Source organism: Hypanus sabinus, chromosome 10, assembly GCF_030144855.1.
Source record: "Hypanus sabinus isolate sHypSab1 chromosome 10, sHypSab1.hap1, whole genome shotgun sequence".
Lineage (NCBI taxonomy): Eukaryota > Metazoa > Chordata > Chondrichthyes > Myliobatiformes > Dasyatidae > Hypanus > Hypanus sabinus.
Genome location: NC_082715.1, coordinates 40,201,116 through 40,218,409, shown reverse-complemented (window position 1 = coordinate 40,218,409; position 17,294 = coordinate 40,201,116). Strand labels below are relative to the sequence as shown.

The 17,294-nt window shown below is 41.1% G+C and overlaps 1 protein-coding gene across 11 annotated transcripts in view; it reads right to left on the bottom strand.

Moving 5' to 3' along the window:
- Positions 1-17,294, bottom strand: part of LOC132400603 (dystrobrevin beta) — a 488,265-nt gene that overhangs the window by 16,156 nt on the left and 454,815 nt on the right. For 9 of the 11 annotated variants that reach the window (XM_059981722.1, XM_059981724.1, XM_059981723.1 and 6 more), the window contains one exon: positions 1,070-1,129. In XM_059981722.1, coding sequence (XP_059837705.1) covers positions 1,070-1,129 — 60 coding nt within the window. The remainder of the gene's footprint in view (positions 1-1,069; positions 1,130-17,294) is intronic. The other 2 variants (XM_059981729.1, XM_059981727.1) reach the window with 1 other exon arrangement.

Sequence of the window (17,294 nt, the reverse complement as noted above, 5' to 3'; positions counted from 1 at the left end):
TCTGTTTCGGAAACATCCCACTAAATCACAGACCCCAAACAAAAGACAACAGTGCTCCAGGCTTGTGACTAGAAATCAAATATAAAGCCCCTCAATTCAAATACCATTTTTTCAAGACACTGAACACAATACTCCCTGATGCTCGCTGATTTCATTGCACCCTGGTGTTTATGGTATTTATGGTTCCTTAAGATTGTTCTAGCCAGTGGGAGGTAGTGAGGATAAGCTCTCACTACCTACTAAATGCTCCCAACAGCATGTGTCTCAAATAATCTCTGACAACCAAGTCCAGCTCCTGGCCTTCATGTGTGGCTTAGCTAAGCCTGGCAGATCCATACTGACTAAGAAGGGGCAAAAGCGGGTTACTGGTGCCATAAAACCAGTCATTTCAGGCAGATGGGGCTCGTCAGCCATGATTGACAGCTCTAATCTCAAACTTCCACTGCTTTGTGGCTAAATCCTGAGGAAAAATCCGGATCTGGAGTCCCTGAAGCAGTCCTTCACTGAGTTTAACGCTGACTGGTAACTCCTGCGATGCCTCTGGTGTCAAACTGTATCGGTCTCTGCCATTCCTTTGGATTCAATAACTGTGTGGAGAGGGGAGCCTACCACATGGGCAAAAGCTTGCTCTCCATATCATTCTGCCTTGGCTTGCTTGCTGGCATACACAGAATCGTGTTGTCGTACATTCAGTGCCACACACTGAAACAGCAGGACTATTTTTGATATCGTTTCACGGTGTACCAAATAATAAATTCTTGGTTCACATCTTTTAAAATAACACATGACGAGGAAAAAAGTGGTAGTGAATATTTTGGATTATACTAGCAAAGAATCAGCATGGACTAGATCAGCTGGATAGGCCCAAAGAGCACCGATAACCCCTGCGGCAACTGATAAGCAGTCCAGAAATCCCTGGACATTATTTTTTGTGCCTTGAAGGATTCATTAGTTTCACTTATTGAACATCAACATTTCCTTATAATATTCAGTTAATAAAGCATTTGATAAACAATTCTTCATAGATAAGCTTCAAGCATGATCACGTTCCAATTTCTTATGATCTTACCCCTTTCTTTTCCATTCTGCAGGCTCTCTGCTTCCTCCTCATCCTCACACCCCTCATCTGCTGAGAGAACAGGCCAGTTAAGTGACAGTGCTATATGACAGTACAGTTGCCCAAATAGAGAAAACAGCAAACACCAAGAAATCTGCAGATGCTGCAAATTCAAACAACAACACACACAAAATGCTGGTGGAACACAGATGCTGCCTGGCCTGCTGTGTTCCACCAGCATTTTGTGTGTGTTGTTGTTTAGAGAATACAGGCCTACTTAGGCACATGTAACAAGCAGCCTCCTGATTAAACTATTAAAACACTTCTTGTATTACTTCATGTTGATTCTATACTTCAATACAAAAATCATTAATATTTATGGAATTTTCTGACCAGAATTCAGCATTTTACAATCACAAATCAGTAAGATTCAAGGAAAAAAATGATCAATTTTCTCTTCAACAATTGTGGCTAAATTATAATAGAGTTTGAAGAGAATATTATTATAATTTCAACATGCTTAATGCATCAGAATGTCACCATACCAGTTAATTCTGAAAAGTGATAATGCATGTGAGAACTTGGTTATTAAAAGGCAAGATACTTACGTGTGAGATAACACACACTGCTGAAGGTGAGTGGGACAAGGGACATGATGCGACAATACTGGGCAATGAGCTTGGACTGCACTTCAGCCTTCCGCTGGAGGCAGTGCAGTGAGGGCTCACTATGATGATTGCTGGATGACATTTGAAAAGGGGCTGAATGGACTGGATCCATAGTGACTGGAGTGTGATGGAGTGGGAGGTGACCCTATAGAAGAGGTTTGAAAGAGTGCTGTTGAGAGGATTCCTCCCCAAGGGAAGGTACTGAGGTGCAGAGGGAAGTCAGGAGAGATACCTGAACAAAAGGGGGGTCAACTAAGTGGGACCCTTTTCTGATTTCTTCACTCAGTTGTTGCTAATCTCTATCCCAGAGAGCTGAAGAAGAGAAGTTATTGAATACAACCAAGGAGGAGACAAACAAACATGGCATCTTTAGGCAGTCCATTTTTGAGAGTTTTCTAGCTCATTGGCCATGTCACATCTCCATTGCTCAGCTTTCTCTTTCAGGCAGAGAGTTTGCAGCCTCAGCATTGGGCCTTCAATGCAGACAGAGCTATAGAGGATGTGGACCAAAGACAGATCTATAGAGGTTGTGCAGCTCTTGAAATTCACTCTTGATACACTGTATGTTGAGAACACCAACGCTTCAGTTGGTGTCCATAGCAAGCAGCTATGTTTAGTCAGAATCTTAGGGAGCACAGCACAATTCTGAACTTGACTGTCCAGAGACCATTGAGTTCCACGAACCTTTATGTGGTGCACACCATGATATTAGCCTTGCATTCCCTGGGCCCTTGGTCAATTTGGCACGACGACTACTCCCAGTTGCATTTAGATTCTATGGCTGTTTAGTCAAATTCACCTGGTACTGGTGTTCCTTTATGCCCTGTGACTGGAGAAATTCTCAGGGTTGCCACGGTTGGCAGCTTCTTTCTAATCTTCATAGTAGCCTGTCCTCCTTCACTTCCCCTAAGATCCAAATGGTGGGTTGCTGTGGGTGGGATTAAGGTCACCGTTCTGGAGCCTGTAACATCTGTTTAAGGTACAGAAATGGTTGTGTCTTCTCTACCTAGAATATCAGTTACTATGCCAACTATACACTCAATGGCTACACCTGTATCCCTGCTTGTTAAAGCAAATATCTAATCAGCCAATCATGTGGCAGCAACTCAATGCATGGAAGTATGCGGACGTGGTCAAGAGGTTCAGTTATTGTTCAGACCAAACATCAGAACGGGGAAGAAATGTTGTCTGAATGACTTTAACCGTAGCTTGATTCTGGTGCCAGATGGAGATGTTTCAGTATCTCAGAAACTGCTGATCTCCTGGGATTTTCACGCACAACAGCCTTTACAGAGAATGGTACGAGAAACAAACAAACAAAAAATCCAATGAGCAGCAGACCTGTGGGCGAAAGCCCCTTGATAACAAGGGAAGTCAGAGGAGAATGGTCAGACAGGTTCAAGCTGGCAGGAAAGTTGTTTCCACTGATAGGTGAGACTAGAACGAGGGGACAGAGCCTCAAGGTTCGGGGGAGCAGGCTTAGGACAGAAATGAGGAGGAACAGCTTTTCCCAGAGAGTGGTGAATCTGTGAAATTCTCTGCCCAATGAAACAGTGGAGGGTACCTCAGTAAATATATTTAAGACAAGGTTGGATAGACTTTTGCACAGTAGGGGAATTAAGGATTATGGGGAAAAAGCAGGTAGGAGGAGATGAGCCCATGGCCAGATCAGCCATGACCTTATTGAATGGCGGGGCAGGCTCGACGGGCCAGATGGCCGACTCCTGCTCCTATTCCTTATGTTCTAAGCTGACAGCAACTCATTAATCATGCATTACCAGAGTGGTGTGCTGAAGAGCATCTCTGAGTGCACAACACTTGAAGTAGATGGGCTACAGCAGCAAAAGACCACAAACCTACAGAAATACACTGAGTGTCCACTTTATTAAGCACAGAATGTACTGAATAAAGTGGCCAGTGAATGTAAAAAGGCAGCCTAGTTTGAGATCATGCACTCAAATATCCAGGTTTCACTGCCAGCAGTGATCAAGTTGCATCGACACCAATCAGACACTGCTCATTTCCCACAGGTGGAGTCACTGCCTTCAGGATATTGTGCACGTGAGCACCCTACAGCCAAAGAAAAATAATTTTTAAAAAAACACCTGCTGACGCTGGAAACAAAAACAAAACATGCAGGAAACACTCTGCAAGTTAGGCTTCATCTGTTGGAAAAGAAATGAAGTTATTGTTTCAAGATGAAACATTAACTCTGCTTCTCTTTTCACAGAGGCTGCCTGGCCTGCTGAGTGTTTCCATCATTTTCTGCTTTTGCAACCTACAGTCAGTCTGTTGGTTATAACTGACTTACACAATGGTCTCAGTGGATTTCTTCAACACGGTGCTTCATTTTAAACTAAGGAAGATCTCCGGTAAGGATGGAATTATTGCTTAGCCAAGTATTTTAACCTTGTTCTGTAGATTGAACAATGCAGATATAGAAACATAACAGCCAGAGGCAGCAGTCAGCCTTCCAGCCTCTCATTCCTACTGCAACATTCAGTAACATCTTAGCCCGATTCTTTCCAACATGAAGTTCCAGCACTAATCCAATACCCTTTGATTTTCTTAATGTCTAAAATTTCTATCCTTACTGAAATTACTGATTTCTATCCTTAAAATAGAACCATAAAACACAGGAGCAGAATTAGGCCACTTGGCCCATCAAGTTTGCTCTGCTGTTCCATCATGGCTGATTTATTATCCTTCTCAACCCCATTCTCCTGCCTTCTCCCTGGAAACCTCTGATGCCCTGACTAACCACAAACCTATCAACCTCTGCTTTAAACCACCTCAATGACTTGGCCTCCACAGCCTTCCATGGCAATGAATACCACAGGTTCACCACCCTTCCTTCTCATCTCTAAATGACAGTCATTCTGTTCTGAGGCTACTGCCTCTAGTTCTAAATCACCCACTATAGGAAACAATCCCTCCATATCTATTCTGCCTACACCTTTCAATATTTGACAGCTTTCAATGAGATGCCCCCGCAATTTTTCTAAACTCCAAAGAGTACAGGCCCAGAGCAATCAAAAATTCCTTTGATATTAACCGTTTCATTCCTGGAATCATTCTTGTAAACCTCTGGACTCTCTCCAATGCCAGCACATTTTTTCTTAGACAAAGGGTGTAACACTGCTCATAATACTCCCAAGTGCAGTCTGACCTATGCCTTATAAAGCCTAATATCACATCCCTGCTTATATATTCTAGTCCTCTTGAAATGAATGCTAACATTGCATTTGACTTCCTTACCACCAACTCAATGTACAAGTTAACCTTTAGAGAATCCTGCATGAGGTCTCCCAGGTCCCTTTGCACCTTCGATTTTTGAATTTACTCCTCGCTTAGAAAATAGTCTGTGCCTTTATTCATCTACCAAAGTGCACGACCGTACACTTCCCTACATTGCATTCCATCTGCCACTTCTTTGTCCATTCTCCCAATCTGCCCAAGTCCTTCTACAGACTAAGGCCTCACAACCTCCTGATTCACCATCCTCTTCACATCTCTGATCTGAATGATCAATTCCTTATATTCTGATTGATTCTACACTTCAGCCAGAAGAAACATCAACTCTGCATCAACCATATCAAACTCTGAATATTTGAATGAGATCACCTCTGATTCTTCTAAATTCAAGAGCATAATTTGTTTAACCTCACTTTATTCAACAAATTCCCCATTTCAGGGACTTAACTGTGGAACCTCTGCTGTACTTCCAATATTGCAAGTACATCTTTCTTTTGGGAGGAAGATGTATCAGTGGGTAGGTTATTTAGTGATTGTGAATTGTCCTGTGATTAAGTGAAGATTAAGTTGGAGATTGCTGATTGGTGTGGCTCGAAAGGCCGGCGAGGCCTGTTTAATGATGTATGTCAATAAAATTCTTGAACACTTCTATCTTATCAACTGTACTCAAATGTTTTTCAGCATCAGCCTATCAGGGCTGACAGTAAGTGAGGCCATAATCTCTGGTGCAAATGACTGAATTTCTCTTCATGACCAACCTCAACTTGCAGAAGGATCAAATCAGATGATCTGCTCGGACTTTTAATATTCAATAGGTACTCAAGTGGTCTTTACATGTTGGGTGGGGAACATGAGGGAGGGGGCTAAGCGTTGGGGTGGTCAGGAGCACGTCATTTATTTCCTGGCCAAGATTGCATTATTTGCATAAACTACTTGTGTTTGTTTTTAGATTCCTCAGCTTTTAAAAAGCATTTCAAGCTTAGCTGCAGTCTCTGGAGAGACTTCATCTATAGAAGGGGGAGGTAAAAATTAAAGATTAACCGGGAAGGACAATTAAAATTTCTTTTTGCCTGATCAACTGAGTTCCTCCAGATTCTAGCACCTACAGTTTCTCTACCTCCAATTAAAATCATTTGCTTGCCAAACTCAAAAAAACTAGTCAGTCGTATCTTAAAATGAATTTCATGAACTGTGTGGAGCTAAACTGAAATCTTTTCTGTGTAAAACTAATTCAGAAAGAGTACTGATTCTACATCAGTTGTATCAAATAATCCACAGCTTCATTTCACAGTGAGACAGGTATCCAACTGTTGAGTGAAAATTAAATCATGAAGCCAAAACCATGACATATCTCATATAAAATCTCTCAGTTTTTTGACAGTCACCTTAAGGCTGAAAACAAAATGCATAGTTTGCTGATAGCTTTTTATAGACATTGCACAACTTCAACTGCTTTCCTAGAATTCTTTAACCAAATCTCGATTTTTACAAATGCAGACCGATATTTTTCTTGAACATTGGCTCGATTATAAAAGCTATGCTGCATTTATGGAAAATTACTTGGAGTCTAAGTTGTCAAACTGAAGTCTGTTTCTGATTAAAGCTGTTAAATTTCCTGAGGTAACTTTCCTGAGCAACACTTGGAAGTAAGGAAAAGTAGAAATCCGGGATGAAACAGAAGCGAGTGAGCAGTTAAAAGGTAAAAACCCTGAGACTGCATTTCATAAAGGCATGACCTAACACTGTCTTGCATGATTCAGGCACAGAGTGGGTAGATTAGGATCAGCAACTGTTTCATAGAGCAAAACACAGTAGTCACAATGGAGTTAAAAAAAAGCAAATTGCAGGAGGAACTGGGGGGGGGGGGGTAGGCAGAATTTGTGGAGGTAAGTCGTTCGATGATATTTTGGATTGAGAACTTTAATTAGGACTCTGATTAAACGTTTGTAGATGTTTTGAGGAGTTAGCCCAACAGCAAGTGAAAGACAGTTGTCTGTTTGCTGAGAGTTGCTGCCAGGACTAAATCAGATTAAATTCATTGCTGGGGCCTATCTCCCCATTCCAGGTGTTAAAGGGAATGTAGCAGCCCCACCATCCAAGCTATAGTGCTGAGTTCCATCCTGATCACCGCTGGTCCTTGTTGACAAAGATTGGGCCAACAGCTGAGGAAGGGCAGCAGGTGGTTCTCAACAGCAGCAAAACAACAGCAAGGTATCAAATGCTTTTCAAAGGTACAAACATGTTTACGTACAGTGGTTTCCAAAGCATAAAAAACTAAATTGTGATTATATATATGATCAACACAAACATTAATTCTATTCTCTCCACAGATATTGCCCAACCTGCCGAGTGCCTCTGAGTAATGTATATTTTTACGGACTCCCAAGTTTTTTTTTTGTACCAGAAATGATTACGCTCACTGATGTTTTCCAAATTACTGCTATTAATAAGATATTTATTTTTATACAATTTTATCTGGATTGCTTGTAGATTTCACCCATTTTCCTCGTGCAAACTGCATGCCGTGTTTTTTCTCTTAACACCACACTGTGTGCTACCAAATGCATTTAAAGGCATTTGCAACTGATTTATGGATTTTCATCAACAGCTACTGTCTCATTCTTTTACTGGGAAACAGGTCAGCACAGTTAGAGCTCTCCGTATGACTGTTACACAGGCCACAACAATGAGGAAAAGTGTGAGGGTTTGGGGGATGGAGAAAGGACGATGGAGAGGGAAGCGAAGTTTGCACAAGGGATGAGGTAAAGGGAAGAGGAGAAATGGACAAGTCAGGAAGTCACCACAATTAAGGGACTGTCACAACAATCACAGCATATTCACAGACAGTGTGACTTTTCAATACTGCTCACCTATAAAAGGGAAACACTTCTAAATTAATGAAAGGAGTCCTAGAAAATAAATGAATGATGTTTCAGTGGGGCTTCAATGTACATAGAGCTTCTAGCTTCAAGTACTTCTGCTTTACCGAAAGAGCTGAAGTTTGATTGCAAGCTTTTGATCTAATGTAATTCCTATCTACAAATCACATGCACAACACATAATACACTGACCCCCACAATGGGTGAACTGCAACAGGAAATACCTAGTACAATCCCCTGTGATTGGGACTTACATAGGAAATGGATTCAAGCATACACAAAATTACTTATCTATTAAAAAAAAGCGGCAATTTTTTTTAAAAATCCAAGTTGAGGCTACAGTAGTCTAACAATCTCACAGTCATATTTCTGAAAACAGTTTCTGAAAACATATTACAAAGAGACCTGTGTAATCTAGTAGGGAGAGCACATGATGAGCGTTCCAAATGGTGACATGATACTGTCCTTTAATCATGGAAAGCCAGCTTTGTACGTACTGTACATGTATTTAATATGTACAGAGCTCTCATCATTGGCCTAACAATACTGGATACAGGCAAATATGGATAGATGAGCCTATCATGACTAGAATGGATATGATTTCAAAGAAACATTTCTAGATTTCACTTTGCACAAGCTATAAAATGGAAGAAGTTTTTCTTCATTAACTTTCAAAATGGAGCCTGGAACATGGTTGTCTACTGCATGCAGATATGAGTTTTGAGCCCATTAAACTATACTGTACATAGTCAAATTATTGGAAGAACAGTAAGATATGGATTAGATGTGAAAATCTCTACATCTGTATACTGTATATGTACAATCCCCCAACATTATTTCATTAATCAAGGACAATGAGAAGAAGTAGCTTTATATGTAATATTCCATCCAGGTAGCCTCCAGCCTGATGGAATGAACATCGATTTCTCCTTCTGGTATTTTTCCACATCCCCTTCCCTCGTTCTGTTGCCCCACTCTAGTCTCATAGCTCTTCTCCTCACCTGCCTATCGCCTTCCGCTGGTGTCCCTTCTTCTTCCCTTTCTCCCACTTTTAGCAGTATTCTTCTCCAGCCCTTTACCTTTCCCACCCAACTGGCTTCATCTTTCACCTACTGGCTAGTGCACCTTCTGCTCCTCCCACCTTTTTATTCCGGCATCTTCCCCCTTCCATTCCAGTCCTGAAGGAGGATCTCGGTCCAAACTGTTGACTGTTTATGCAGTTCCATAGATGCTGCCTGACCTGCTGAGTTCCTTCAGCATTCAGAGCGTGTTGGTAGCTTAATAGATTTCTCTGACCAGGGAAACATTTAATGGCATCTAAATGGCACTCATAACATCATGAATGGTTACAGGAGAATGACTGATGCTGAAGTCCTGTTGATTAACAGTGCAATAAACATACTCTGAAACAGGAATGGCAATATGTTAAGATTCAACAAATGATCTGAAACCAAAGTGTCAAGTTATCCATTCTCCCTACAGTACAATCTGCAGTGGGTTTCTCACTACAATATAATCTGCAGTGTGTTTCTCACTACAGTACGATCTGCAGTGGGTTTCTCACTACAGTACAATCTGCAGTGGATTTCTCCCTACAGTATAATCTGCAGTGGGTTTCTCACTACAGTATAATCTGCAGTGGGTTTCTCACTACAGTATAATCTGCAGTGGGTTTCTCCCTACAGTATAATCTGTAGTGTGTTTCTCACCACAGTACAATCTTCAGTGTGTTTCTCCCTACAGTACAATCTTCAGTGGGTTTCTCCCTACAGTATAATCTGAACTGTGTTTCTCACTACAGTACAATCTACAGTGGGTTTCTCACTACAGTATAATCTGAACTGTGTTTCTCACTACAGTACAATCTTCAGTGTGTTTCTCCCTACAGTATAATCTGAACTGTGTTTCTCACTACAGTACAATCTGCAGTAGGTTTCTCACTACAGTATAATCTGTCGTGTGTTTCTCACTACAGTACAATCTTGTGGGTTTCTCCCTACAGTATAATCTGTTGTGTGTTTCTCACTACAGTACAATCTGCAGTGGGTTTCTCACTACAGTACAATCTGAAGTGTGCTTCTCCCTACAGTATAATCTGTCGTGTGTTTCTCTCTACAGTACAATCTACAGTGCGTTTCTCCCTACAGTACAATCTACAGTGTGTTTCTCACTACAGTACAATCTGCAGTGGGTTTCTCACTACAGTACAATCTGAAGTGCAGTATAAACTGTAGTGGGTTTCTCCCTACAGTATAATCTGTAGTGTGTTTACTTTAACTCCCTGCAATTCTCTCTTTATTTTGTATTATTAACTGCAATAAAATTAAACTGAGTTTTGAGACCGGTGGTGTTCCACAAAGACAAGAGCTGAAACTTATTTGTGATACAGATATAAATAATTTATGTGATTAATTAGTTTGTAGATGATACAAAAATTAGCAGCGTTGTTGATAATGAAGTTTGTCAAAGAACTCAAAAGGATATGTATCTGTTGCAAATGTGGGCAGACAAATGGCAGATGGAGTTTAACCTGAGCAGGTGTGAGATGCCGCACTGCAAGAGGCCAATGTAAGAGCAATATAGAGAGTAAATGGTAGGGCAAATTGCTAAGAAATCTTGGGATTCAAATCTGTAGCTCTCTGAAAGTGGCAATACAAATAGAGAGGGTGGTAAACAAGGGGTACAACATACTTAACTTCATCAGTTAAAGTTCAAAGTAAATTTATTTTAACAAAGTACATATATGTCACCATATACAACCCTATGATTTGTTTTCTTGCAAGCAGATCCAATAAATCCAATAACCACAACAGAATCAATGAAGGACTACACCAACAGGGCAGACAACCAGTGTGCAAAGGACAACAAACTGTGCAAATAAAAAAAGAAAGAAAACAAATATTATTATTAGCAGAGCAGACTAGATGTCAACAAGGAAGCATCCAATGCCTAGCTAAGAGTTGGTTACCTCTTCCCAGAAACAGAGGTTCCTTGTGGCAATACAGGACCCGGTGGTCAACACGAAAATTATCGAAATTCATACCAAAAGACCAACAAATTCAAGATGATAAATGCAGAAAATGGCAAGAAAATCCAGAAACAATCCAACACGTTACAGGATGCTGCAACAGTTTAACTCAATCTGATTACTTGTACCCACAATCAAGAAGCAAACAGCGTTCACTGAAGACCATATGATATTGGCAGAATTAGACCATTTGCCCCATCGAGTCTGCTTTGCCCCAATCTCCTGCCTTCCCCCACATATCCCTTCATGCCCTGACCAATCAAGAATCTTTCAACTTCTGGCTTAAATGTAAATCAAGACTTGGCCTCCACAGCTGCCTGTGACAATGAATTCCACAGATCCATCACTCCCTGGCTAAAGAAATTCCTCCTCATCTCCTTTCAAAAAGGACACCCTTCTATTCTGAGGCTGTGTTCACTGGTCTTAGAATCTCCCATGATAGGAAGCATCCTCTCCACATCCGCTTTATCAAGGCCTTTCACCATTCAATACATTTCAATGAGGTTACCCTCATTCTTCTGAATTCTAGTGAATACAAGCCCAGAGCCATCAAATGCTCTTCATATGACAAGCCTTTCAATAGAACCATAGAACATTACAGTACAGAAACTGGCCTTTTGGCCCTTCTTTGCTGTGCCAAACCATTTCTCGGCCAAGTCCCACTGACCTGCACCTGGACCATGTCCCTCCAAACACCTCTCATCCATGTACCTGTCCATGTTTTTCTTAAATGTTAAAAGTGAATCCTGGAATCATTTTCTTAAATCTCCTCTGAACCTTCACCGGTTTCAGCACATCCTTTCCAAGGAGCCCAAACTGCTCACAATACTTCAAGTGAGGCCTCACCTGCGTTTTATAAAGTCTCAAAATTATATTCTTGTGTTTATATTCTAGTTCTCTAGAAACAAATGATAACATTGCATTTGCCTTCCTCACCACAGACTCAACCTGGAAACTAAACTTTAGGGACCTTTGCACAGGGACTCTCAAGTCCCTTTGTGCTTCAGATTTTTGTATTTTCTCTCCATTTAGAAAATAGTCAACCTGTTCATTTCTTCTACCAAGGTACATGACAATACACTTCCTGACAGTGCATTCCATCTGCAAGTTCTTTACCCATTCTCCTAATCTGTCGATGTCCTTCTGTAGCCTCTCTCCTTCCTCAAAACTACCTGACCCTTCACCTATCTTCCTATTGGCTGCAAGGCTTGCAACACAGCTATCAAGCTATCAATTACATCAGTCAAATCATTGACATATAACGTAAGAAGAATTGGTCCCGTGGAACGCCACTAATCACTGACAGAACATCTAGAAACAGCTCCCTTTGTTCCCACTCTTTTTCTCCTGCCTATCAACCACTACTTTATTCATGGTAGAATTTTGCCTGTAATACCATGGGCTCCTAGCTTGTTAAGCAGCCTCATGTGTGACACCTTGTTAAAGGCCACCTAAAAATCCAAGCACACATCATCAACCGATTTTCCATTGTTTATCCTGCTTGCTGTTTCTTCAAAGAATTCGAACAGATTTGTCAGGCAAGATTTTTCCTTGAGGAAACCGTATTGACAAAGGTCTATTTTATCATGTGCCTCCAAATACCCTGATAGCTCATCCTTGATAATCGACTCCAAAATCTTTCTAACCACTAAGGTCAGACTAACTGGCTTGTAGTTTCCTTTCTGCCTCTCTCTCTTCTTGAAGAATGGAGGAACATTTGCAATTTTCCAGTCTCCAAAACGATTCCAGAATATAGTGATACTTGAAAGATCATTACTAATGCTTCCACAGTCTCTTCAGCCACCTCTTTCAGAACCCTGGACTGTACACCATCTGGGCCAGATGACTTTTCTACCTTCAGACCTTTCAGTTTCCAAAGAACCTTCTTCCTAGTAATGGCAACTTCACAAACTTCATGACCCCTGACACCTGGAACTTCCACCACATTGCTAGTGTCTCCCACAGTGAAGACTGATGCAAAATACTTTAGTTCATCTGCCATTTCCTTGTCCCCCACTACTACCTCTCCAACATCGTTTTCCAGTGGTCTAAATTCCACTCTCACCTCTCCTTTACAGAAGTGGGTTCAGTTGAATTTGGCAACACGGTTAGCACACACATCATGGGCTGAACATCGTGCTCCAAGATCCACCATCAATCCTCTTGGACACCTCTTTAAAGAAACTGAAATGTGTCACTCCCGGGTAATGACTACACAGGTTGATAGGTGGTAAAGAAAGCATATGAGACAACTACTTATTGAGGCGCCCGAGTCCAAGAGTTGAGAAGTTATGTTGCAGCTTAATAAAACTCTAGGTATTTTGCATCAGGACTATAATATTCATTTCTGGTCAGCCGATTATAGGAAGGCTGTTGAGGCTTTGAAGAGGGTGCAGAATAGGCCTACTAGGACACTGCTTGGAATAGAAGCCATGTTCTATATGGTGAGGTTGACCAAATTTGAGTAGTTTTTTGTGTAACAGTGGACGCTGAGAGGAAATCTGACAAATAATATGATTATCAGAGGCCTAGATAGAGTAGTCAGCCAAGTAATTTTTTCCAAAGTTAAAATGTCTAATAACAGAAGGCATGTATTTAAAGTGAGAGGAAGTAAGTATGCCTGTTATATCCAATATGTTAACCTATCATTTGGTAGTATAAAGATTCAAAATGTATTTTTTTCCTGGCTTTGTTTTGGACATTTTAACTTTAGAAAAGTTATTGTCTTGGATGTTTCTCTTGTGATTGCCAGACCCTCTTGGACATTGCTTTTCTCTCTTTCTTTTTCTTTCTCCAGTGTTGGATGTTTGGATTTCCAGCATCTGCAGATTTTTTCTTGTTTCTGATTTGCATACAAAATGTTGGTTTGTTTTTTTAAAACTGATCTTACACTGATCTATTTTTATTTTAGAAAGTTCACATTGAAATAGACTTTGTCCTGCATCTTATTAATCAGGTTATCTACTTTCCTCCTTGCCACAGGTCTTAACTGAATATTTCTCATCGGTACTTGCCATGGAGAAGATCATTGGAGCCAGGGAATTCAGGGAAGCGGACAGTGATAGCTTGAAACAAACCCACAACTGATCAGAAAGTGTTGGGACATTTTGAAGCGCATGAAGGTGGATAAGTTCTCAGGGTATGGTTCAGTGTTTCCAAGGACAATGTAGGAAACAAAGGAAGAAATCACAAAGGTCCTGGCAGAGATATTTGTATCTTCGCTTGATGTATGTAAAGACAGAAAGATGGAGAATGTGGCCCTTTATTTAAAAAGGGCTGCAAGGAAACCACAGGGCAGCACAACGCTTTACAATACCAGCATCCTGGGTTCAATTCTTGCCACTGCTGTATGGAACTTACATGTTCTCCCAGTGACTGCATGGGTTTCATCTGGGTGTTCTGTTTCTTCCCACAGTCCAAAGATGTACCAGATGGTATGTTAATTGGTTACGGGTAAATTGTCCCAGTGTTAAGTGAGGATTAAATCAGGGGTCGCTGGGCAGTGCGGCTCGGAGGGCCAGAAGGGGCTATTCCGCACTGTCTCAATAAAGTAAATTTAAAAAGTATCTTAATACATAGAAGTAACACATTCTAATTTATACAGGCATGGGTCAGAGGTGTGTGTGCTTGGTGTTACAACATCCAATCACAAGAAAGGCAGCCTGAGGAAAACACTTGCAAAAAGATAGTTCCAAAGCAGAACCTGGTAGGAATGTAAATTAAGTCATACCTTGTTAAAAGAAAATGACAGAATACACTAATTGTATGATCCATATATTCATGGAGATAATTCGCTGATGGTGTTGAAAGACTTTTCTTCCAGCATGCTTTAAGATTATTATTTTTGCCTCACACACTACTTCTGCTTTAAGAAAGTGAATAGCCTGGTGCATACTGTACTTCTTACTGGTACAGGAAGCACCTGGGGCTTGTTTGGTGCTGGACTCTTGGAGGGGAATTTCTAGAGTGCCTATGGGACAGCTTTTTAGAGCAGCTTGTGGTTGAGCCCACTAGGGGATCAGTTATTCTGGATTGGGTGTTGTGCAATGAACCAGAATTGATTAGAGAGATTAAGGTAAAAGAACTTTTTGGGGAAAGTGATCATAATGTGATCAAATTCACCGTGAAATGTGAGAAGGAGAAGCTAAAATCAGATGTATCAGTATTACAGTCGAGTAAAGGAAATTAGAAACATGAGAGAGGGGTTGGCCAAAATTGATTGGAAAAGAACACTGGTTGGGATGATAGCAGAGCAACAATGGCTGGAATTTCTGGAAGCAATTCAGAAGGCAAAGGGTATATACATACCAAAGATATTCTAAAGGCAAAATGACACAACTGTGGCTAACAAAAGAAGTCAAAACCAATATAAAAGTGTAAGAGAGGGCATATAATAGAGCAAAAATCAGTGGGAAGCTTTTAAAAACCAACAGAAGGCCACTAAAAAAGTCATTAAGAAGGTAAAGATGGAATATGAAAATAGCTAGCCAGTAATATTAAAGAGGATAAATAAACGTTACTTCATATAGTTAGAGTGTAAAAGACAGGCGAGAGTGGATATCAGACCACTGGAAAATGATGCTAGAGAAGTAGCAATGGCCGACAAGGAAATGACAGACAAATCGAACAAGTATTTTACATCAGTCCTCACTGTGGAAGTCACCAGCAGTATGATGGAAATTCCAGGTGACAGGGGTCATGAAGTGTGTGAAGTTACTATTACTAGAGCAAAGGTTCTTGGGAAACTGAAAGGTCTGAAGCTAGATAAATTACCTGCACCAGATGGTGTACACTCCAGAGTTCTGAAAGAGATTGTGGAGGGATTAGTAATGATCTTTCAAGAATCACCAGATTCTGGAATGGTTCTGGAAGACTGGAAAATTGCAAATGTCACTAAAGAAGGGAGAGAGGCAGAAGAAAGGAAACTATAGGCCAGGTAGTCTGACCTCAGTGGCTGGGAAGATGTTGGAGTCAATTATTAAGGGTGAAGTCTCAGGGTACTTGGAGGCACGTGATAAAATAGGCCATAGTCAGCATGGCTTCCTTAAGGGAAAACCTTGCCTGACAAACCTGTTGGAACTCTTTGAATAAATAACAAGCAGGTAAGACTAAGGAGAATTGGTTAGTGTTGTGTACTTGGATCTGCAGAAGACCTTTGACAAGGTGCCACACATGTGGCTGCTTAACAAGCTGGGATCCTGTGGTGAACTATGTGCCTGTCTGGACACGCCCCCTGCTGACTGCTCCTGTGGCTCCTCCCACAGGCCCCTGTATAAAGGCGATCTGAGGCCTGACGCTCGGCCTCAGTCTCCAGGTCATAGTATGATGGACACTCACTCCTGGTTCCTTCTTCCAGTCAATAAAAGCCGATATCTCGCCTTACGTCTCAGTGTGAGTTATTGATGGTGTATCAGATCCCATGGTATTAAGACAAGATTCTAAAGTCGTGGCAAAGAGTGGAAATAAAGGGGGCCTTTTCTGATTGGCTGCCAGTGACTCATGGTGTTCCACAGGGTTCTCTTTAGGACCGATACTTTTCACGTTGTATGTCATTGATTTGGATGATGGAATTGATGGCTTTGTTGCAAAGTTCACAGACTGCATCAAGATTGGTGGGAGGGCAGGCAGTTTTGAGGAAGTAGAGAGGCTACAGAAGGACAGGCAGATTAGGAGAATGGGCAAAGAAAGGGCAGATAGAATACTTTGTTGGGAAGTATTTAGTCATGTACTTTGGTAGAAGAAATGAAAGGATTGACTATTTTCTAAATGGAGAGAAAATACAACAAAACTGAGGTGCAAAGGGATTTGAGAGTCCTTGAGCAGGATTCCCTAAAGATTAACTTGTAGGTAGAGTCTGTGGTGAGAAAGGCAAATACAATGTTAGCATTCATTTTAAGAGGACAAGAATATAAAAGTAAAAATGTAATGATGAAACTTTATAAAGCACTGGTGAGGTTTCACGTGGAGTATTGTGTGCATTTATGTGTCCCATATCTTAGAAACGATGTGCTGAAACCAGAAAAGGTTCAAAGGAAGTTGATGAAAATGATTCCAGCATTGAATGGCTTGTCATATGAAGAGTGTTTGATGGCTCTGGGCCTGTATTTACTAGAATTCAGAAAAATGATGGATGACCTCATTGAAACCTATCAAATGGTGAAAGGCCTTGATAGAATGGATGTGGAAAGAATGTTTCCCATGATGAGAGAGGCAAGAGAACGCAGCTTCAGAATGGAGGGGCGTCCTTTTAGAATGGAGATGAGGAGGAATTCCTTTAGCCAGAGAGTGGTGAATCTGCAGAATTCTTTGCCACAGGCAGCTGTGGAGGTAAGGCAGATTCTTGATTGCTCAGGGCATGAAGGGATATGGGGAAAAGGCAGGATATTGGGGCTGATAGGAAAATGATG